The 22,816-nt window shown below is 40.3% G+C and overlaps 1 protein-coding gene across 2 annotated transcripts in view; it reads right to left on the minus strand.

Moving 5' to 3' along the window:
* Window positions 1-89: 89 nt before the first annotated feature.
* LOC121508842 (phospholipid-transporting ATPase ABCA1-like) overlaps window positions 90-22,816 on the minus strand; it is a 46,831-nt gene continuing 24,104 nt past the window's right edge. Inside the window, exons 9-49 of one of the 2 annotated variants that reach the window (XM_041785951.1) lie at window positions 20,300-20,543; window positions 20,070-20,209; window positions 19,875-19,991; window positions 17,468-17,662; window positions 15,802-16,010; window positions 15,542-15,718; window positions 13,908-14,130; window positions 13,454-13,675; window positions 13,103-13,307; window positions 12,865-12,978; window positions 12,489-12,663; window positions 12,268-12,399; window positions 12,021-12,160; window positions 11,766-11,903; window positions 11,117-11,346; window positions 10,959-11,031; window positions 10,666-10,868; window positions 10,522-10,573; window positions 10,278-10,382; window positions 9,969-10,117; window positions 9,736-9,860; window positions 9,037-9,135; window positions 8,754-8,943; window positions 8,083-8,177; window positions 7,957-7,989; window positions 7,759-7,864; window positions 7,271-7,345; window positions 6,083-6,252; window positions 5,806-5,983; window positions 5,559-5,674; window positions 5,334-5,478; window positions 5,101-5,224; window positions 4,886-5,015; window positions 4,578-4,761; window positions 4,386-4,492; window positions 3,932-4,073; window positions 3,659-3,793; window positions 3,284-3,387; window positions 3,056-3,148; window positions 2,727-2,970; window positions 90-2,638 (exon numbers count right to left, since the gene is read on the minus strand). In XM_041785951.1, the coding sequence (XP_041641885.1) occupies window positions 2,495-2,638; window positions 2,727-2,970; window positions 3,056-3,148; window positions 3,284-3,387; window positions 3,659-3,793; window positions 3,932-4,073; window positions 4,386-4,492; window positions 4,578-4,761; window positions 4,886-5,015; window positions 5,101-5,224; window positions 5,334-5,478; window positions 5,559-5,674; window positions 5,806-5,983; window positions 6,083-6,252; window positions 7,271-7,345; window positions 7,759-7,864; window positions 7,957-7,989; window positions 8,083-8,177; window positions 8,754-8,943; window positions 9,037-9,135; window positions 9,736-9,860; window positions 9,969-10,117; window positions 10,278-10,382; window positions 10,522-10,573; window positions 10,666-10,868; window positions 10,959-11,031; window positions 11,117-11,346; window positions 11,766-11,903; window positions 12,021-12,160; window positions 12,268-12,399; window positions 12,489-12,663; window positions 12,865-12,978; window positions 13,103-13,307; window positions 13,454-13,675; window positions 13,908-14,130; window positions 15,542-15,718; window positions 15,802-16,010; window positions 17,468-17,662; window positions 19,875-19,991; window positions 20,070-20,209; window positions 20,300-20,543 (5,982 nt within the window). In that variant the 3' untranslated portion in view covers window positions 90-2,494. Of the gene's footprint in view, window positions 2,639-2,726; window positions 2,971-3,055; window positions 3,149-3,283; window positions 3,388-3,658; window positions 3,794-3,931; window positions 4,074-4,385; window positions 4,493-4,577; window positions 4,762-4,885; window positions 5,016-5,100; window positions 5,225-5,333; window positions 5,479-5,558; window positions 5,675-5,805; window positions 5,984-6,082; window positions 6,253-7,270; window positions 7,346-7,758; window positions 7,865-7,956; window positions 7,990-8,082; window positions 8,178-8,753; window positions 8,944-9,036; window positions 9,136-9,735; window positions 9,861-9,968; window positions 10,118-10,268; window positions 10,383-10,521; window positions 10,574-10,665; window positions 10,869-10,958; window positions 11,032-11,116; window positions 11,347-11,765; window positions 11,904-12,020; window positions 12,161-12,267; window positions 12,400-12,488; window positions 12,664-12,864; window positions 12,979-13,102; window positions 13,308-13,453; window positions 13,676-13,907; window positions 14,131-15,541; window positions 15,719-15,801; window positions 16,011-17,467; window positions 17,663-19,874; window positions 19,992-20,069; window positions 20,210-20,299; window positions 20,544-22,816 lie in introns of both variants that reach the window. The other variant, XM_041785950.1, reaches the window with a different exon arrangement.

The following is a 22,816-nucleotide window of genomic DNA, read 5'->3' on the forward strand; positions in this document are numbered from 1 at the left end:
TCACTCATTAACTACAAACTTCCGACATACAAACCTGTTTCCATGCAACCTATGGCAAGGGAAAAGGCCAAAAAAAATCACATCACGACTTTTTTTTTTTTTCAAAATGTATGAATTTCTTTATTAATGCAAAGAATAACTATACACAATGAGTAACAGACTTAAACAGCTGTTTAATACTTAAAAATGTAAACAAATAATAATATAGAGCACAGGAAGAGAAACGTCACCACCTTAGTACTGTCCTGTCTTCTTCTTAATCGCTGCTTCTGCACTCATTCCTCTCCATCACATGAAAGCCTTCGCTTTTTATGCCCAACGTACAGTACGCTGTAATGCAGAAGTGTAGCTTTATTTTGAAATGTCTAATTTCTTCTCTGTCTTTGACACAATCGTCTATAAAGTGCTCACATTAAGCCGAGAGTACGTGTGAGGCCTCTCTGCAAAGATAAGATACCCAAGGTAACGGAAAATGTCTTAAAATGTCACAGAGCACCCGTAATGACAGTCTGTCATTATCTAAACCCTGGATACCATTGACTTTTTTGGACTATAAAGCATTACAAGCACAACTCCTATAAAACATGGTCCCTGTTTGTGTTTAGCCTGGCCTCTGGACTAACTCTGGAAACATCCTTTATGGTGAAGTATCAAACTTCACTTCTAAAATTGGACTTACTGACACTACAGTAAACTTTAGTGTGGCAGCTTGGACAGGAAGTTTGGAATTTGGCAACTTCATCAGAGCTTTAAAAAACAATCGAAAAGATGAGCTTGGATTGAACTGAAAATGTGCTTTTTGTTTAGAGAGGAGGATGTCTGAGCGAGTTGATGAATAAAAAACAGTAATCTAAACTTTACAAAAAAACTCCTCCAGGTTATGCTGGTTGATATATTCAGCTCCTTTTGGCACAGATAATATTTGTTCACTCCACTGGTAACGTCTTTTTTCTGACTTGACATCACAAAATTGCTACTACTGTACATAATATCCACACCGATGCTGGCTCAGGTCTATAAAACTCCCAATGTTGCCTCACAAACACAAGTTAGCATCTATAGATCCCACACAAGCAGAGGAGCTGTGGGAACAACACCTCTCATCCTAGAATCACATTTTCATACAGGTATTTGCCTTTTTTCCAACAAACTTTTGATCGAGACCCCACATTTCCAACACCAATGAAGCACATTTCAGTCCTCTTCTGTCCTCTGATGCATGCTCTTGCACACACAGGCGCTGATAGTCCAGGTGTGCAGCCAAGTGGAAAGCATGCAGTATATATTTCCAACTTTCGAAAGCTCCAGCTGTCTCTTGAAGTCGCACTTGCCAGTTTGGTCATCTCGGCTCTGCTCTGATAACCCCTCAGCTCCGTATAAAGAAAACAAGGCGAGTAAAATACGGGCCGATACAGCAGACTTCATCATCATGTACAGACATCAAGCAGCCACAAGATTTTTTTGTTTGTTTTTGACGATGAATGACACATTTTAAAAAAAGCAACAGTCAAGTTTCATTCATCATCATCACAAAAAACTCCTTTTTTGTGCTTTGATGCATGATGGTGTCAGATGTATACATTCCTTAAAGCAGCCCATGTACATCGTTGTTGTTTTATGAACGGAGTGCTCATATTTCTCTCTTCACCATGGTACAGTATAGGCACTGTGCTGGACAATGTCAAGGACACCGAGAACAACAAATAAAAAAAAATAACTTGTTATCAATCTTAGTTGAAATAAAAAAAAATCCTTAGAGGTTAAGTTTGTCTATTAGAATTAAATTAGGTTTAAAAATCTAATTAGTAGAAATTAACATATGCATGATTTCTGCTTGTGGGATTGTAAATGCTTTTTGCCAGTTTTTGCTTTACAAAACAACTGCGCTTGGTAACGAATAAGAACAAGAAAGGTTCAACCCTGATAAAAAAATAATCTGTCCTTTTAGTCGTTGGCAGTGAATGATCAAAGCTTTTTTTGTTTGACGCTGTCATGAGAGTAGCACAAACACAGTCCCACTGACTACTGCTACTTCTTTCAGGACCACAGGGAGGTAAAAACTTGAGATATTTCCTTCAGTCATCCCTGATGTCGTGTCCATTGAGTGAGTAGCAGGGCTACAAGTGTTCCAGTCAAGTACAGGATTACAATCCTGCTGCTGCTTCAAGTGTTCAAGTCTTTCTTTCTCAAGTGAAGGGAGAGCACCAGTCTCCATCCCTCACAGGAATACTTTCTCATCTTAAATATATTTATTCATATTTCTTGCATTGATTTGCATTGAGTTTTCATTGTTTCAGTGTCTGCAGTCTCTGCCTTTTCAGGAGGCTGTGCGCTGAAAGTGCAGGTCCACTGAGAAATGAGAACAATTAAAAAGACTAAAAAACAGAATTTAAAAAATGAACACAGTCTGTCTCCCCCAAACGTTAGTGGTCCATGGTTTCCATGCTTGGGGGAAAGTGGGTGAGGCATCTCAGCTCCCGCTGATGTAGGGGAGTCAGACGCAGCTCTCCCTGGTCTTGTCGTCCAATAGGAAAGAGTTCAGCTGAGAAATGTCTACTACCACAGCGTCCCTCTTGTTCAGGTGGACGTCTTTCAAATGGTCTTCATCACTTTGGTCCTTGGCAAAGTTTACAAACACCTGAAGGAGGGAGAAGAGGAGGAAACAGGGATTAGACTGAGCCCAAACAATTGTAGATAAAGACAGAGGCAACCTAAAGCAGGCTTACTTGGTCTAAAGTTGTCTGAGAGACGGAGTAGTCCTCTATGCTGAGCACCTCCTTGTTCTTGGAGAGCAGGGAGAAGATTCGGGCGAGGGAAGTGAGAGAGGATGGCAGCTGGTACTGGAGCATGTTGCGGTGTTTCTCCTTCAGCGTGCTGCCAGGAAGCTCTCGCTCAATGAACTCCATCACCGGCCGCAGGTCTGGGTCTGGACCTGCCACCCGCAGGATGATGGTGTATCCATCGCCAAATCTGGAGAAAACATGACAAAGCATGTGTTAACTAGCTGAATTATTTCTCTAAATTCTAGTACATTGTGTGTGTTTGTGAAATTCACCTGTTTTTGAGATGTTGCACACTGCCAAGACAGCGGAACCTGCCGTTGACCATGATGGCCATTCTTGTGCAGAGTGCTTCACACTCCTCCATGCTGAAAAAATGAAAACACATTAGGGGTGAGTCTGTAAACACATAAATCAATCACGTAAGAATAGTTAGTTGCATGTGATTGATTATCACACTGTATTGTTGAGTGATTATATGTTACTCAGATTTGTAGTTGTACCTGTGGGACGTCAGGACGACAGATCGCCCCTCTTTGATGATGCTTAGGATGGCGTTCCACAGGGCCCGGCGTGCCTTAGGGTCCATGCCTGTGGTTGGCTCATCCTGGGAACAAAAAAACAGGCATTCAAAATGTGCTTATAAGTATCCTGATTTAACAGAGATCCAGTTTTCAAGCTCTGTATTCCATGCCCTGACAAAAATCTCCAGTTTTTGAACAACACTCATCTTGATTTTAGCTGATAGAAATACTAAAATAATGCACTAACCCTGTGATGCTTACATATATCACTTGCTTACTTGCTGTCCTGCTTCAAACAAAATAAATCACACATATTTAAAGAGTTATTTGTTTGACTGATCAGGTTCCACTGACCAGAAAGACGACAGGAGGTCCTCCTATGAGAGCGATAGCAGTGGACAGTTTCCTCATGTTTCCTCCACTGTAGCTGCCCGCAGCCTTGTCCACATATTTAACCAAGCCCAGCTTCCTGATGCCCCACTCTGCCACCTAGTGGACAACAAGAATTTTTTAACAAGTGTTAAACATCTATGCTTGCTATTTAGAAAAAATAATGACAAAAAGTCAGAATGTGAACTTAAAGTGAGGGGAAATACAAAAAACAAAGCAAGAGTGTTTGATGCTGACCTCACAGACTTCCTTTTCAGGCACTCCTCTCAGGATGGCGTAAAACTCCAGGTGCTCTCTACCTGTTAGCAGGTCGTTGATGGCATCAAACTGAGGGCAGTAGCCCATGTTCTGATGCACTTCATCTATCTCTGTGTTTACACTGGTAGGACAAATACACACAGAAAATGTTTAGAAAGCAATTCAGCCTTGTATTGAGTGGTTGCAGATATGATAACAGGCTAATTTAATTTCCTGGGCTAATCAGGCCTTTTATTCGCTCTGAGCAGTGAGAGAGGCTTCCATGGCTCTGCTTTGATTTAATCTAAATTTCAAGCCCCTTTAATTACATTATTTGTGATAAGACTTCATTAAAAATCTCTTTAGAGGCTGGCTGATTAGACTAGAAAAGTAAATAAACTACATTAGAAATGACCTCATATGGTGTTTATTTTAACAATTGCTGTATCATTACCTCTTGCCAGCTAGGTAGGCCTCGCCGCTGGTGACCACAGAGTCTCCTGTCAGCATCTTAAAGGTGCTGGTTTTCCCTGCACCGTTCACCCCCAGCAAACCAAAGCACTACAGGAGAAGAGAGATTTGAACATCAGTGTCTGGTTTACAGTTACATGTGTATCACTTACGTACATGTTGTGATGTATTGTACCTCTCCAGGGGGGATGCCGACACATAGCCGGTCCACTGCAGGCTTCTGTTTTCGCTTGTAAATCTTGGTGAGCTGTCTGAGCTCCAGGATGTCTGACTGTCCTGCTCCGCTCAGGATCCTCTGCCGCTCTCTGGCCACGTCTTCGTCTTCTTCTCCAATCGGCTTCAGATGGCTGGTGGACGACCTGGAAGGACACGAAGAAAGATTTCTTCAAGACAGGCTTTCAATTAATTCTTTAACCCAAAATGCTTTAAAATAAAATATCTTAGCCACAGATACTTTGGGTCATTTATGTTAAGTTCACCCACCTCGCCTTGATGCAGAAGCGGTACTGAATGAGGACAGTGATGCAGAAGAAGACCACACCCTCTATCGCCATTGCAAACAGGTTCTTTCCCACCATGTCCCAGGCCAAAGGGGAGCGGAAACGGTTTTCACCTACAACCAGAAGCAGGCATCAAACAATGCAACATATTTAAGGAAATACATATTCATATATTCAAAATGAGTCCGCTGTAATTACCAAATCGCTCCAAAGCGTCAGCCATGGCCTGATTCTTCACCATATCGATCAGACCTCTGCCCAAACAGAAGTGAGGAAAGATCAAGAATACGTTCTTCAGGATGTCGTTGATGCCACCAATTTCCTTCAGAAGAAAAGAGTCATGGGAATATTAAATCACAAGCAGTAAAGAAGTCTCAATCTGCTTTTGTGTTTACTATCTGATTCAAATTTAATTTGTAAAATGTGCTTACGTTGCTTCCAAACAGCTCCAGCACAAATGTGGAGACACTGCCATTTATTCCAATCAGTATGTTCACACTGGTCAAAACCACATAGGCCGTGCTGGGGATCTTAAAGAAGAACGAGGCCGGGTACATCAGGGGGGTGATTGACCATCTGTGAAGAGATACATAGATAATTTTAGATAAGTGAAGGTCAGATACAAGCCAAAATAATTTAGAGTGTGTCAAATTTACCCATAGAGCAGCAGCAGCAAGGCCAGCACAGGCAGATTGGTGGAGGAGACGTAGGCGTCTTGTTGGAAGCACACAAAGATGATGATAACCAGCGTGGCAGGAACGATGTAATTACACTGAAAGAGAAGAAGAGAAGGACAGTGAAGGAGAGTCTTAAGGAGGATTTATCATGGTGTATTTTCAGGGCAATGACTATGCCACATCACAGAATGTTTCTCAAATTTTGATGTAGTTTGAAATGTCTTACCATATCCCAGACAAAGTTGGCCAACCAGTAGAGGAAAGGCTGCACCCCACTTATGAACTGCATGTGCTTGGCCTTGTTGACTCTCTCCTGGATGAGGAAAACAACAAAACTAGCCGGAACAAAAGACATGGCAAAGATCACGCAGATGGAAACCAGAACATCCACTGATGTTGTCATCCTGCGAGAGGGAGAGCACAAAGAAAGACAGAAATTAAATGTGAGCTCTCTGAGAGAGTATCATAGATGTTACAGGATTTTACTCTACAGTTTTACTCACAGTGCTACTTGTGACAGCTGTTCCTTGGTCAGGTTGAGAGGGTGGTTGTAAGCGGTGATGCCAAACTTTGTTGGGTCTTTGCCACCTTTCAGACTTGCCCGCAGGATTCCGTTGTTCATCACATTGAGGAAAGAACCGATGCTATGCCAGCCCTTGTTGTTGAACCAGATCTGAAGAGAGAGGGATGAGTCTATTTTAGTTTGGGGCAATCATAGACATGCAACCAAGGAGTAAATTAGTAGCTATCATCGGCCTGCTAGTCTGCATGAGAATAAAGATTACAGTGCTGCACTGAAATATAAATATATATTTTGCCTTCTGCTCTGTCTTCATTTCAACTCGTCTTTATTTTTTTTCCTGCAATCACAGAGACATTTAAAATGCTCTATATTTTGGATTTTTCCATACAATTTTCTTTGTTATTACTTTACTGGATTGCATTTCCTCTGTTTAAATGTTTGAAAAGAAATGCCATAGATATCACTTTTGATTGAGATTATCAAAACTGAAATAAAAAAAACATAAATGGAAATTAAAATGGCCAAATGTGTTTCACCAAGTTAAATTCAGTGGGTATCATTGATAATTCTATCGACTAAAACTATGACTAAAAATGTTCATCAACTACCTTTTTCGGTGAGGAAGACTCAGCTAGGATTAGCAAGCAATATATCTTTCATGATTAAAACTAATGAAAAGTACATTTGTATTGTATGCTAGCGTACTTTAAACCAGTTAAAGTACTGATAGTGCATTAACTTGTATTTTACATTTAGATTAATTACCTGATTCAATTACTAAAAAGATCTTAATGCCTTGACTAACAGAAAAAGGCTAAAATCTAAAGGCTTTTATTGACTTCAAGTGGACTACAATGTTTTGGGGTTTTAATCGACTAAAACAATAAGGGTTAAAATGAATAAAAAGGGACTTAAATTTTAAAAAATAACATTTTAATCAAAAGGCTTGTCTAAACAAAAAAAAAACTGTCAAAATTAACACAGGCAGGAGTCAATAGTTATACAAAATATTACACAATACTGACTGAGTCATTAAAGCATGTTTCTGTACCGTTTGAAAACAACAGCAGCATTGTTGAAGAATTTATGGAGGAGAGCTTGAAGGTAACCTACAGAGCCACATGCAGTTGTGTAACAAGAGAGTGTGTGCTTGAGTGTGTGTGCTGACCTTGACGTTGTTCTTGGTGTCCAGTCCTTGGATAAAACTAGAGAGACTGTGAAAGAAACGATCTGCTGCTGTTCCCTGGAGGACAGGAAAGATGCAGGAAGAGAGAGAGCAAGAGCGAGAGAAAAAGGGATTGTGATTTTGCACATGCTTAAACTGGTGCCACTAAGTAATACAACACAACTATATCCAGTCTGGTTCTACAGTAACTGCTTTTCTTTTTGTTCTCTTTTCTTTTAAGACTTATTTTTGGGTCTTTATTAGATAGAGAAGGACAGTGGATAGACTCAGAAACAGGGAAGACAGCGGGGAGAGTCATGCGGGAAATGGTGCCACAGGTTGAATTCGAACCCGGGCCGCCCATGAACATGGTGCATGCCTTAACCACTCAACTACCGGTGCACCCCAGTAACTGCTTTTCTAAAGACAAAATGATCAGCTTTTGCATTACCTAAATGCAAAGGGAAAAATTGTGCAAAAGACTCTCTTACTCTCTCTAGACGGAAGCGTCTCCTCAGCTGAGCAATTGCAACATCGATATCATCAGTGTGTGAAAGCAGCTGAGAACTCCTGGCGCCCAACGAGAAGCCCCCGTACCTGTGTGGAGCACAATGGTTTTAAAATCAGAGCAGAGAGGCATGCAAGTTGAAATGCTGACAAATCAAAACAAGATGGATTATGTTTGGTACCTGAACTCGTTGACCCAGATCTTATTCTTCAAGCTGTAAGAGAATAAAGAAAAAGATTAAAAGCCTCTGCCATAAATCAGGTAAAAAGCAGCATGAACAAATGTAATCATGTATAATGAGTGCTACCTCTTGCCAATGATCTTAGCGTAGGTTTTAACCAGATAGTCTGAGATGTTTCTGCCCGTCAAATTCTGAAGAGTGTCTTTGTCACTGATCTTCATCTGGATATACAAACAAAAACAGTTAATTCCATTGTGTTTTTCATGCTACAGAATCAGATTACTTTTATTTGACCAAGAGAGTGAGGGAAAAAAGTGCATGAGTTATGGGTATGACCTCATGATTTGTGAGGTCAGTTAATCTAAAATTCTGTATTAATTAAGAAATAACATTAAATTCATATAACAAAAATTACACATCATATGGATTAAGATAATGAACATTGTGTTAAAAACATTGACATTGAAAACATACTTAACTACTAGTTGTTAGTACCACAAACAGAGCAGCTGGTACCATTAATCAGACTGTTCAGAAAATATAACTCAGAAGTTTGAGCTTATAATGAGATTTAACTGGACGTATGATTTTAAAAATTAAGCTAAATTGAGGTGGTATTTCTTTCAAAATAACTGCTGTTGGTGAGTTAGCAACCTTGACAAACACATTTTTTCTAAGTCTGTTATTTCTCTGGAAGTTCCACCCACAACCATATCTACAGTAGACCCCCCCCCATGAATTATAATTAGTATAATAAATTATAAAAATAACGACAACAATAATGACTTTTTACAAACCTGTGGCGGTGGAAGTCCTCCAGCACCAGCAGGACACTCTGGCAGCATCCTTTTGCGCCCCCCACAGCTGCACTCACACAGGGGAGACGGATTCTCCATGGACCAGTTCCCTTTGTCAAACATATCCTGCAAACTTTGAGAAACTTCAGGGACGGACCATTCATCTTCTACTGCTGTACAGGAAGTGTCCCTGGAGAACGGAGATAGACATAGGAAGTTAATTGCCTCTGAGCCATTGTATTATTTTGTATTTTAATTGTCTCAGGTCTTTTTTTAGACTTACGGTATGGGCTCTCCTTCCATGCAACGAGTTCCAAATCCTGGTTTATCTGTCAAAGCTCCCAGCAGTTTGTTGATGTGAGGGTCTTCAGGAAGGTCATTACTATCAAAAGAAAAAAGACATTAAAAATACTTTGTTAAATGTAATACTCTTGATCATTGGATCCAACAACGCCATCACAATAGTGAATCATGAGTCAAATTTCTAACATTTTCAAGCCAAACTAAGTTTTTTAATAACAAACAGGGCTGTCTGAACTTGAGATTAAAGGAAAGATCTGACAGAAAAAAGAGAGACATTGCCTTCAAAATAAAAGCACATTACAGACTTTTTGCCATACATTTTTCCAGACCCACCCCTCTTACCCACTGATAATGGCTTTGCAAAGATGTTAACAGTGAATACAGAAAATCAAATGCCATCATTTATTTGAAGAACGTGTAAATCCTCTATCCTATTATCAATTTTTTACATTTCACAGGGTCTTAAAAGATTTGTTTCACATATGCCCTCAGTGAAGTGGTCAGCCTTTAAGTATTAGGTAACATGCAAGCTTTAGTGCAGTTAGATAACCTTTTGCATTTTTAAAGAGTCAGGCATAACGCAGATAGGAAAAAGTACTCCCATATTTAGAAACGTGTTTCTATATAAAAAGATGTGAAAAAGCATTCGTTGTTCCTGGTACAAAGGATGAAAACTAACCTGATGAAGGTAAACTGTTCCCCATACATGCCAGGATCCAGAGCCAGACTTGGGTACTTTCCAAACGGAGGAACAATCAGGCTAAACACCAGGGCGATACACACAAACACAGCTGGGAGAACAATCTGAAAAATAAAAAACAAAATTAGATTGTTACCAAAACCTGCATGGCTGATGCAGGGCAAGAAGATCTACATTAATTACAGGTTTATTTAAAGAAAGCATGACTATACCTGAGCAAAGAAGCCTTTCCTGGAGCGTCGAGCATAGAGGAATCGTTTCCAGAGGAGTGCAACAAACTGCTGTCTCTTCAGACTCCAGCCTTTGACCTGGTATGAACCTTTGCCGTCTGATCCGCCGAGCCAGTCAGTTTCACGAGATTCTGCACAGGAAAATACAAGCGTGAGTCCGTGTCCTGACTTCGTGTTAGTCCTTTAAAATATTTACTGAAACTTTTGAAATTGTATCAGAAGTAATGATAGCAACACATCTGTTGTTATCATTGCACTGCATGCTGGGTAGTGCAGTTCTACCTGGGTCACCTTCAGAGTCATTGAAGTCAAAGTCGTCCTCGGTGAAGGGCTTCAGGCAGCTCTGGTGGTCTCCAAAGGCATGACGGCGACGAGTCCTGGTTGGCACAACTCCATCTGTTGTGAGAGGAACGTCAGTTTGGTTATTCTTACCATTTTCTTCTAAAATATTTCACCAGTGTTATAATGTTCTAATGTTACACATGTAAGTGCTGTGAATCCTAGCAATTGAGTGAAAATTTTATCACTATCTCACCTGAAAGCTCAACAGAATCCACTCCACTGTCCTCAGCCACTTTCAGGAAAATCTGCAGAGGTAAAAGACATGAAATTGAAACACTGAAAGAAAATGTTGAGCAAGTTGACTAGAGAAAAGTACAAGCTCTTTGCAGTTCCTTACCTCCTCAAGGGTGGTATCAGATATTCCATAGCTAGATATTCCCAGGTCAGTGAGGCGGTCATCCAGCTCGTGAAACAGCTCCACAAAGGCTCCATCTTTAGCTGACTGATATGGTAAGACGTACGTGAGCTCATGGCCAAGGTCCTCAACAAGGCGAGCTTCAGAGACATGCTTGAATATCACGTTTGAGATGAGGGACACATCTGGAAATAAGTAGAGGGATACTGTTAATGCCCTGCAAAACCTACTTTACAGGAACAAAATTTTCCAATAAAGCTAAATGAGTGTCTTACCAATAGTGGTGGTTTCACTCTCAGGCTCACTACCCAGACCAGCATCTGAGCTGCTCTCTGAAACACTGTCCTCCTGAGGCAGATACAAACAGGGTCAACTTGAAATCATCATAAAAATAAATAGATTTTCAAAGTATTGTTGTGGCTCTTTATCTAACCTTTTCATTCTTCTTGCAGTAAGAAACAGTGCTAGCAGAGTTCCTGCAGGACTGAAGCGTCAGGTCGTAGTCTCTCTTCACCAGGGTCAGGTAGTAGCCCGTGCCCAGCTGAGTCTTAAGGAAGAGTGAGGAGCCGACACAACAGAGCTTGCCGTGGGAAATGATGGCAATTCGGTCACCCAGGATGTCAGCTTCGTCCATGTGATGAGTGGAGAGGATGATGGTGCGGCCTAACAAAGGAACAAAGGGGAACATTTAGACTATAAACTACAGGAGAGTATATATGAAGGAGCAGTATGAGTACGCTGTCACAGCTGCAGAAATCAGTAGGGAGTAAGAATTATACATCTTTATTTTGGCTGAGAAGTGCTGCCTTTTTTATGACTTTGTCATTGATGATGGTCAATGAAGCCACAAGAAAAAACTGCTATTACAGTAGCTACCACAGGCATTACTGAGTCCAAATACCCCTGATTTACGCAGATATTAGTCAGTTTTTTCTCATGTTTTCATCCACTCCCCTTTGAGCAGACAGCAGCATTTCAGTATGTTTTACTTATCAGCTGAGCAGTCATGTCACACCCTGAAAGTGATCTCAGTGCATACCCTCTCTATATAACTAGATCAGTATGTTATCTTTAGTATTTACCTTGTCTGTATTTAAGCAGAAGATCCCAGATGCCCCGGCGTGCATAAGGATCAACCCCAGCAGTCGGTTCATCCAAAATCACAACCTTTGAGCCTCCGACAAAAGCCAGAGCTACAGACAGCTTCCTCTGCATCCCTCCTGAAAAGACAAAAGGATAAAAGTGAGAAGTGCTGTTTCTGAAACAACTTTTTAAAATGTAAATCTGCCTGAAAAACAGGTGCTGCTCTTGAGATGAGTGATAACAAACAAACTGACCAGACAGTGTGCTTGTGCGGGACTGACGCTTGTGTGGAAGACCAACATCATTCACAATTTGTTCCATCTCAGCCTTCACCTTCTCCTCTGGCAGCCCCTTCAGACGAGCGTAGAACCAAATGTGTTCCTCAACTGTCAGCCTTAATAAAAAAACAAAAACACAATTAAGAAAATAAACCATGAGCTGACAAAGTCTCAAAAGAATCCTGGAAAGTTGAGCTCTAATTATTGATAGGTGCACACGTACATGCTGAAAAGTACGTTGTGCTGAGGACAGACGCCCAGATTCTGCCGTATGGTGCTGAGTTCGGTGCGGATGTCTTTGCCAAGGATGTAGGCAGTACCAGAGGTGGGTGGGAACAACCCCGTCAGGATTGACCTATTGGACAGAAAAGGGCCACATTATTTACAGCTGTCCATGCCATGAAAAAACTGGAAACTTACTTGAGGTTTAGTGTATTATCTTACATGGTTGTTGTCTTGCCAGCTCCATTGTGGCCGAGAAAGGAGGTAATCTGTCCGTTATAGAACCTAAGGGTCAGTCCGTCCACAGCAAGTTTGTTTCCGTGACTGTAGACCTTCACCAAGTTTTCTATGTAAACACCTGGGTCGATGTGGCCCGGTTCTTCTTCGATACAGACAGCTATGCATAACAAAAATACACAGCAACAACATGTTAGATATGACAGTCAATTTTAGCTCCTTTTTCTTAAAGAAAGGGCTTTTTATGCCTTTATTCTAGAGAGGAGGACAGTGGATAGAGTCAGAAACAGCTTGGCAGCTGTTTCAATTGAGTCTTAGTCTTTAGATTAAAATGCTTTTAGATAAGAATTATGATTCGTACCTTCAGCATTGCCCTTCTTCGACAGAGGGGTGGAGAGGTTCTGGTTCTCTTTCTCTCCACACCAGTACGTCCTTGTGAAAGGGAAATACCAAGGCCTGGGGATCCCATACTGACCTGAAAAAGATTAAAACTGTGATGTACATTTCTGTCTGACTTAACATCCTCCTTTTTCTGCAATATTTTGCTGTGCAATGAAGATTTGAAAACGTCACATTTACTATTTTCATTCAAGACTTACCAGGAAACACTGCTTCGATGTACCAGGTCATTATTCCATACAGCACGGCATCAAACAGCATGAGGCAGATAGAGGTGGTCAGGTTGTAGCTGTCTTCCTCCAGAGGACTTGCCAGCAGATTGGACCACTGAATTCCCACCCCCTGCTCCTCAAACAGGGCAAAGTACTCACAGCCGAAACCAAAAGCCACAGGAGACAGCAGGCTCTGGGAGAAGAAGAGAAAAGTCAGAGTTTAGCGGGTTAAGAAACTCAGAAGGCAGGATGCAGATTTTAAATGGGATTATTTCAAATCATAGGTCTATTTTAAAGATCTTTTTAATACTATTTGAAGACAAAATTTCCTTCACACACCACAACAACTTTTGCTCCGAAGCCCACATAGTCCTGCCAGGCGACACAGAGCACATACGGCAGGTAGAGAGTGAAGTATATGATTCCACCACAGGCAGCTGCCAGGTTTGCACGAGAGAACAGGGTGCTGATAAGGAAACACTGCATGATGGTGACAACACCGAAGGATCCCAGGAAAAGAAACACCACGCCTGAGTCACTGTAAGGCAGCAGGTTTCCCATCTGAGGACAGAGGAAAGGAAAAACAAGAGAAAAAGAGAGAGGAGATGAAATAGTTTCCTGGTTACAACATCATGACTTCATTTGTTTTCCACAATTTTGGACAATAGTGTTGAAATCATGGAAAAACAGATCGACTATTGAGTAAAATGTGAAGTATGATGATAAGGTAGTTTGCCAACATTCCTGCATGGTGACAAAGACATTATGTGTTCATACATGTGGCAACACTGACCTTTAGTAACATCACCAATAAGCCGGCACTGATCAGGAGTGGGATTAAACTACTGATGAACCAGCTGAGCCACAGGATGCCATTGTTCAGCCCCATGATCCTCATCGTCTCCTTTAACCGAGCCTCCTTCTCGTACACCACGCCCTTAATGATGATGGCTACTGAGTACATCCAAGCCAGGGTCATGAAGAGAGGCATTGAGCGACTCATCACACGCAGGAAACTGTCATCAAAAATGGAGGAGAAAGATTGTTACTGGGATTTAAAGAGAGAGAAATATAGCTGTGGGGAAATGACATGCAATGACTCAGTGAAACTTAACACTGCAGTTATTAGAGAAAAGAGACTGATTTTAGGTTGGTTTTAAGTATGGTGAAAACAGCACTCCGCAGTGTTGGAGCATTTTGATCTGTCATAATAATAAGGCCGGAGCATGTTTTTTTCAAGAGAAATCATCAGCCAGGCACAATGGTTGGGTAAAGTTTGGATTTTTTTCCTATACTGGTGCTAAAATTATACTTTTTATAAGGTGCTGATACCTAAACAGTGCCTGAATCAATACTTTTAAGACAAAAAAGTTGTTTTAAAAGTCTGCAATTAAATCAAAGCTGTCTTGTATCATAAATGATTCAGAAATAAGATCCCAAAAGAACATATAAGTAAAGGAAATAGGTTTAACTTCTTCACATAACTTATTTGTGCCTTTCCTTTGGAGTGGTGGGGACCACAGTGGGGTTGCAAGGTACCAAAATAAAGCCCTGAAATCTGTCTTGTAATTTGGTATGATAGGTACTAGATGTGTTGGTACCAGATTTCAAAAATCATTCCTAGTTGGCACAAATGTCAATTTAATATGTAAAATCTCATGGTGTGGTAGAAAACTGTGGCCAAATTGCAATGGCAGATTGAAAGATGTGGATCTTTCTTTCATGAGGCTGGATTGAATCCTACTTTGGACAAACTGTTTTATGTTAATAAGCACTTTTTATTGCCATGAAAAAACGCAGCTCTGTTTATGTTTGCATATTTGTAGGATAAATTCAATGAAAGGACATTCAGTGCACATGTGACTTTCACTGCAGACATTAGTGATTGAAACACTGCTGCACCAGTGCTTCAGTCCCTCTAAGAAACGACTGCTGTGCCATTTCACTGTGTTTTTCCTTAAATTGAAACCCCAAAGCTTTGAATCTTTTCCATCACAAAAGGAAAGAAAGCTCTGATGCTCCATGAGGCTTTATTCACTTGAAAAATGCATGTAGTATTTCATGGTCTCTTCACCCATGCTAAAAGCTCCTGTAGGTTTCTAGAAATGTTCAGGTTGAGCTGCATTTTTCATCCTGATCTTTTCCAATTCTTGCCCTAGTAAAATTTCAGCATGGGTGAGCATATGAAGAGCACAGCAAAAAATAAGATAATGATGTTTTTACATCCCATGACAGTTAATGGAATAGTGCAATATTTGTGCACGTAAAGAAGCTGCTTCAAACTCTTTTCCACTTGCTTGCAAATACTTTCTGTCCTGCTCTTTTGTTTATGCTGGGAATATGTCCAGTCACATGAAATGCACACATGCAGAGCATCCTGATGCAAGCAATTATCAGGAGTTCATGAGTGAAAAAGGCCTCACTTACATGTCGTCAACATAGCAGGGGTAAGGCATCTGCTGAATGTAGATGCCTGTCCTCTCCTTGCTGCCAGTGATGGCTCTGATGATCCCTTGCTCGATGACGTCCTGCAGGTAAGAAAATCCGCCCCAGATGTACCTAAGGTCCTCAAAGGGGTCAGCCCTGGGACCTGGGTCCCAATACCTGTAATGCATGAATAAAACCAGTGAGATGGTGATAAAAATCTGCGAATGCTCTTTAATAATGTATATTTCACATCTTCTCACCCGTCCTTAATCTTGTTTGTCCTCTCCACATTATCGATGTCCATGCGGATCTTATAGTTCACATTGGGAGGTAGGTCAGTGCTGTTATTATGGGCAATGTCAGGGAACACGATTCCAGCCCAAAACTTCTGGTTGTCTAAAAGACCCATGGATTTGTTGACCAGCCTCTCCTCATTGGCTACTGGTTCTAGCTTGTCCAGGTTCACACACTGGAAGGAAAATAGAGTGAGCGTTTGTGAAGAGTCCAGAGTTTTGTGATCAATTCATTATACCCCTGCTCTATTAATGTGTTTTTTTTTCATTGTTGTTATGTCTAATATGATCTATTTTGTGCTTCAAGTGTTGATTTAAAATGGTTTAACAGTTAGTGCCTGGTTTTAATGAATTGGGGCCTTATCAGAGTGACATCCTCTGAACAAATCAATGAACCCTTCAGCACAAATCATAGTAAATCCTGCTCATACAATCACATGCCCTTCTTTAGAAGCTGAAAACAACAATGAACTCAAGAACCTTTAACACAAATCTTTGAGCAGACACCAAATAACCCAGCCAGAGTTGATTTGTTGAGCACAGTCTTGCAGATTAGCCACTCACAGGCTGTACAGAGCTGACATAAGCTGACTTATTCCTCATCCCCTTGCACCTTGTGAGAAGCCAATGAGAGCATAATGAAAACACAGCGTTAATGCTCCTAACACTGCAGGCATGTCGGGTTTAAATGGTTGAGAAGGCCTTGACATAGTTTTTCCTGTTAGGAATGTGAGTTTCCACACATTATATGATCTCTTAAAAGGGTGCGGCTCAGTCAGTAGGGTAGTGGGTTCTTCGAAACTGATAAGAAATGTCATAGTGTTTGTAATATGTGTAATGTTTATAGTCCTTTTAGATACATAACGGTTTGGCCACCACTCCAAAATGTTGTGCTGTGTTTGTGCATTTTATAGGTTTATCCCCAGTGGAAAGACAAACAAAAACAGGGGAAGTGTAAAGACTATTAGCACTTAAAGTTACAAGATCGTTTTATCAATCACTAATCCTCTCGTAACATCTCTGGTTGGGTTTATCTTGAAGGAAATCAGTCTAGAGATTCCCTGGCAAAAGCAAATTACACAACAACCTCCCATTCATCAGGGCATGAACATCAATTAACGTTTGGCAGGAGTTTAGCTGTGGTTGTTTATCCTTAGGGCTCAGCTCTGGCACACTGACCCACAGAGGAGACACACAGAGAGCAGTGACACACTCGGCATGGCAGTAACTCGATTTAATCAGGGAAAGAGGGAAAGATCATTTGATTTCAAGACTTTTAATAGCCGAGGCCAGGATCTCAATGCAGCTCGAAGTGAATTAAAAAACAATAAAGATGTAGAAGGATGTAATGCAATGACCTCTTTGGGCAACTAGCTTTTAACCCATTTTCTAGCTAGGTTTTTCTTGCAGCTTGACCTACATGCTAGACACTGGTGACATAAAACTTTTAAAGACAAAACTTATGACCCCAACAACTCTGAGTTTACTGGAAATGTCACTGAACCCACAAAAAACCCATAACACGTAGACCAAGCATCTGAAAACGTCGCATAAATACACTCCACGTTCATTTTCTAATTTGTCAATTTTGTTTTTTACTGGCTTACACTGTATCTTCCTCTAACTGACTAACCTCCATGAAACGTGAGATGGTCTGTATGGCGTGGTCAGTTTCATTAAAGACTTCTCTCCAAGTGTAAGCAGATCCTGCCGGTCTTTGGTCCTCGGAGACCTTGGACAGAAACTTGGACACATCTGACACTTGCCACTCAGTCTCACTGAGCTGGGCATTAAAGAAGGCAGCACTGGCGTTGTTCTGAAGCAGGGTCTGCAAAAAAGAAATGCATCTTGATGAAAAACTTTTTTTACAATCCCTCCTACATAATTCTGTGATTGATCATTTATTTCAATATAATATTTATACCTAATATCTTACTGTATGTTATTTATGATTTTTTTCTTTTCATCATCTGAACCATATTTACTTGTAAACATGTTTTTTTTCTTACATACACATTTATGTGTGTATTTTCATAAACATTACTACTACTATTTCCCTCTTTATTATTAGCATTTATTATAGCTGTGATTATTTGGCTTTCTATTGTTACTATTGTTCGTTTCTAACTGCTTATCCAAAATCTCCCCACCCAAAACAAACAAAAAAACACAAAAGAACAACATCCCCACATCTGCATTGTCTTGTCTTATTTTTTTTTTCTTTCATCACTTATTGGTGTCCCTATTTCCTTGTAATGTTTTTTCTTGTTTTGCACCGATTAAAAACATTAAAAGTGGCTCAGAGTGTGACTTTATTAAAGCCTTGCAATCTTGTATAGACCTTCTTCCCCCAGCACTGAAATTGTGAAAAACTAAACCATTAAATAATCAGAGTGTGACCTCTATTACTGCTGTATTGTTTGGATTTGAGTTGCTAGTGAGTTGAGTTGCTTATTTTTATTACCCACGCCGATGAAATTGGCAGGGGATTATATAAAGGGTTCTGTATCTTTTTTGTTTTCCTCAAACTTCCAAATTTTGAACACCATAGTAATCAATGGGAGCATGAGATCCTTGGTGACGCTGCTTAGGCGTGGGTCTGCCGCCTCAGACGGCCATTCTACTTGCCATAACATTTCTGTTTCCAAGGATCAAACTATTGATAGGCAGAGTAGACAGCCCTCTTTATGAAATAATAATCAGAGATTAATGTCACATAAAGGCATTTTTAAATCTCTAATGGAAACAGTGCATTGAAATTCAGAAATGTAGTAATACATAAGTTGATATGTTAAACTGAGATCAGGGCACATTCATGGCAGAGTTAATTTCATGTTGACTACCTTCTTTCATGAGGAAGATCAGACTAAGACTAGTTAAAAATAGATCTTTGACAAAGAAAACTCAAACATATGTTTAGTTTTCATCACAGGGACTAAAACAAGACTTAAATGTTGGACATTCAAAATCACTGATATTCCTCCCTTGTGCGTTAAATGTATGTCAGTATTTTTATCATCGTATTTTAAATCAAGTCTTGATAGTGCATTAATATGAGTGTTTTACATTTATATAAATTTTTAAATTTGGCTGGTTAAATTAGTTGTAAGAGAAAAAAGCATTGTGACTCAGAGTAAAGACTTAAATCTTGGATGTTTTTTATTGACTAAGATTAGACTAAAATGTTTTTGTGTCTTTCTCAATAAAGACTAGACTTAAACTGTAAAAACTGAAGCTGACTAAACATGACTAAAGCTAAAATGGGTTTTAATCTAAAGACTAAGACTACATTCAAAATAGCTGCCAAAATTATCACTGGTTCCTTTATGTGCTGATGTTTAACAATCCCACCGCTCACCAATAGGTGGTGTGCTTATACAGTTTCCAAACAAATGTGGAGCCATGGTTTTACAACCAGAGGAGGGGGCACATTTTCAGCAAAAGACAGCCATGTTAGGAACTACATGCTGTCTAATGGAGACTTTTTTCAAACATGTTTGTAAATGACTGATTATGTTTCAGTGCCTTAAATGACACCCATAAAAAAAAAATCTGTATCAGAGAGCCACTTTTTGTGTTTGGTTAAGGTTGAACAAATTCATTTGAATGTTTTTATATAATTTTGTTGTTAGTTAAAAAAACTTTTCTCTGTCTTCTTTTAGTTGATGAAGTTTTGTGGTTGACCTTAGAGAGAATTTATACCTCTGTACATTAGTCTCTCATTTTGGTTGCTCTCATGTTTATTTAAAAGGCATGAGCCAGCACTGAAAAACGACTTCTCTTTGCCTCTATGCTCTTTCTCCGCAGTTAAATCTGCATTAACTATCTGGAGCATAAACAGATTTGTGGCATTTACAGACTTTAAACAAGTGGTGTGGGTGGTCACCTTTACAGGGGCTTCAGAAGTTTTCCTTCCTTCGCAGATAAATCAGACTCTTGACTACTCAGATGCCTGATAACTGTCTTTGTGTAAACAGGAAGGCTACTGAGAACAAAGCTCTGACGTTCATACGGGTGTGTTGTAAATGATTCCCACTCACCCTAACTAAGTCCATTTCCTCGCTGTTCTCCATGAAGTTCCAAATTTTGGGCCTCATCTCCTCCCACATCCCTCCAAGATCCCTCAGCACACCAAGCTCCTGGAAGGTCTTGTTTACCTGTGAAATAAACAGTGGCATTAAGTGGAGCTTGAATCAAGGATGTGGGTCTTTGGGGTGAGATGGGTGTATTTTTACCTCGTGGATTATTCTCTGTGTTGCTGGAGTATCTGGGGTGTACAGGATCTTCCCCATGAGCAGAGGCTTCAGGGCTCTCCAGATCATCCTGGAAATGGGGCTTGACTCCAGGCTCCTCATCATGTTGTTACAATATGGAGCTGGAAAGTCAACACAAAGACATTATCAATCCTTTGGTAAACAATTGGCAAGGAGTCCCACAAAGACAAAGGTTGTTTCAGGAGACTTACTGGAAGAGTTGTCATAAGTGGAGAGAGGTTCATTGTCACTGTCATTGCCATGATTGCCAAACAGGGCCTTGTAGTTGTTGTCTTCATACCAGTTGAGGGACTTGATTTTGAGGCCTCCCCCCTCTGGGTGTCCACAGACAATACGTGACACAGCCTGGTACATCTGGTTGGGAGAGCCTGTGGCGTTTGCAGTCAGGTACAGAATCTCCTTACGCATATCCTTCCAACTCTTCATACTGGCAAGCTGCAGAGATACGTATAAAATAATAAGTTGATTATTTTTTTCAGAAAAAGAGAAAACAAATATTTGACTGTCACACAACAATGTAGCTTATACACATAAATAAAGACTTTAAAGCCATTTTCAGTATGTCACGGATGTGTGCCTGGAAAAAAATATGTAGTAAAATTCTATGATTAGCTTTTATTTTGAAGGATATGTCTTGCTGCATTACTCCATCACCTTTTGTTCCATCTCAGGTTAATACTGCCCCATCTTATATTAATAACATTTGGTTAAAAATGTAAGATTACTTATTGACTGCCTTAAGTATACAATCTTTAATAGCCTGATCTGCAACACTCTAATTGTGGTAAGTGTGATTGTATTTAGCTTAAGCCATCGAACATGAAGGTTATTGAGGAAATCTTCGAGCTGATCACCAGCCCTTCCTGCCTCTTATAATACCTACAGAGACAATCCTCCATACTGTCATCCATACAAGCAACATTAGAGTTTTCCTCACATTAGTTTGACTTCATCTGACAGTGCCAAACAGTTGTATTTATTATCTTTGACACTGAACAAACTGTTGAAATCTGCTTTAAGGTCAGTGAATATAGTCATGTCTTTATGATGACCCTTTAGGACACAAGCTTCAAGAACAACATGAAGGTCTCTCTATTCTGTTCATGAAAGTACTGTTGAATTTACTGCATGTCATATCTGCTCCACCAGACAGATCTGTCTCTTCTGTACATTCCTCCTTCACATAAACTAGAACAGACAGTATGAGATGTCTCATCTTTAACAACAGGACAGTGAAGCCCATATACAGTATGTGCATGTCTACGGTGATGATGTAAGTTCGAAGTTATTCAAGGTTATCGTCGGCACTCTTAGTGGTATTCTAAATGGCTAAGTGTCACGTAATCAGGTGGAGACACCCAGCACTTAGCCATCTGCCTGACCAAGATAAATTTAACTGCTGGTACCAGTCCTATCTCCCCTCCTCTTTACACACGTGTGTGTCTTTTTACATGCCTCTTCAGAGGAGAGATTATATGTAATGCTTAATTTGGAGTGTACTTTACCTTTGGAGGCATCAGTAATGATTTGATTTCATGGAGAAAATAAGGGTTGTCATGTTTTACACATTGGTAACAGGTTTTTTTGTTTGTCCAGAAGAAAAACTCAATTCTAATGCTTGGGGGCAGTGCTGTACTGATGCCTTGTTATCATCACACAAAGTGCTCAGCTGTTTTTAAAAGTCTAATCATAGTTCAGTGCTGTTGGCAAAGTCAGAGGTAAACATGTGTTTTGTTTATGAAATGAGTCCTTATTCAAGATCTTTTTTTTTAAAGTAAAAGATATCTTCATTGGTAATGCAAACGAGATGAAACTTATGTGACCTTTCATATTTCTCTCCTCTTTCCAACAGTTAAGGAATTTGTTATTTATGTGTTTCCAGCCAAGCTTACACCGATGAGACATTTGTTTCTTTTTCCCCAGAGAAATCGTCCTTGAATTCATCTATCAAGTTGCTGTTGCACCAGGCAGGAGGCAGTAGAGTCTGCTTAGGTTCAGAACGAGGTTACTACAGGTCAAGAGACAAGTCACCACAAGTTCCCTGTTCAGGTCTCAGAACTGGTCAACTGTACACAATTATGTCACAACCTCGTGATAGGATGGAACGACAGGAGGGGTGCTGTGTTTTGGTGTGAGTTGAACAAAGAAAAGGAGGAAGAGGGAGGCTTTTGTTTCCCAAGTATGAACCACAGGAGGCAACTGGGGCTTAGGTAAAGCGCAATCTTTGAGCCAGGGATGGAGGCTGAGGAGGGCAGACTTTTTCTCAAGCCAAATATGTGAGGAGGTCAAAGGTAAGAGAAAGAAAGAAAGAAAGAAAGAAAGAAAGAAAGAAAGAAAGAAAGAAAGAAAGAAAGAAAGAAAGAAAGAAAGAAAGAAAGATCATATGATGAGAAAGCAGCAGAGCAGGAGTTGATAATGAGCACAGAGAAGAAGGTGCAAGAACAAAGAGAGGTTACTATCGGTCATCTCCTAACAGGCAAACCTCCGCAGGCTCAACAATTGGAGCGCTATCATCTTCACTGACACACAAACACATGAACACACACACACACACACACACACACACACACACGTTAGATGAAGTACAAACAGGCGGAAGATCCTGACATGGCACGCATGGATGTTTCAGAACAAATAAGACTGTTCTCTCTGTCAGCTCTGTTATTTCATGTCGGCTGGGTGGCCCTGACTCTCTCTCTCTCTCTCTC

This window comes from Cheilinus undulatus, linkage group 4, assembly GCF_018320785.1.
Source record: "Cheilinus undulatus linkage group 4, ASM1832078v1, whole genome shotgun sequence".
NCBI classification, from domain to species: domain Eukaryota; kingdom Metazoa; phylum Chordata; class Actinopteri; order Labriformes; family Labridae; genus Cheilinus; species Cheilinus undulatus.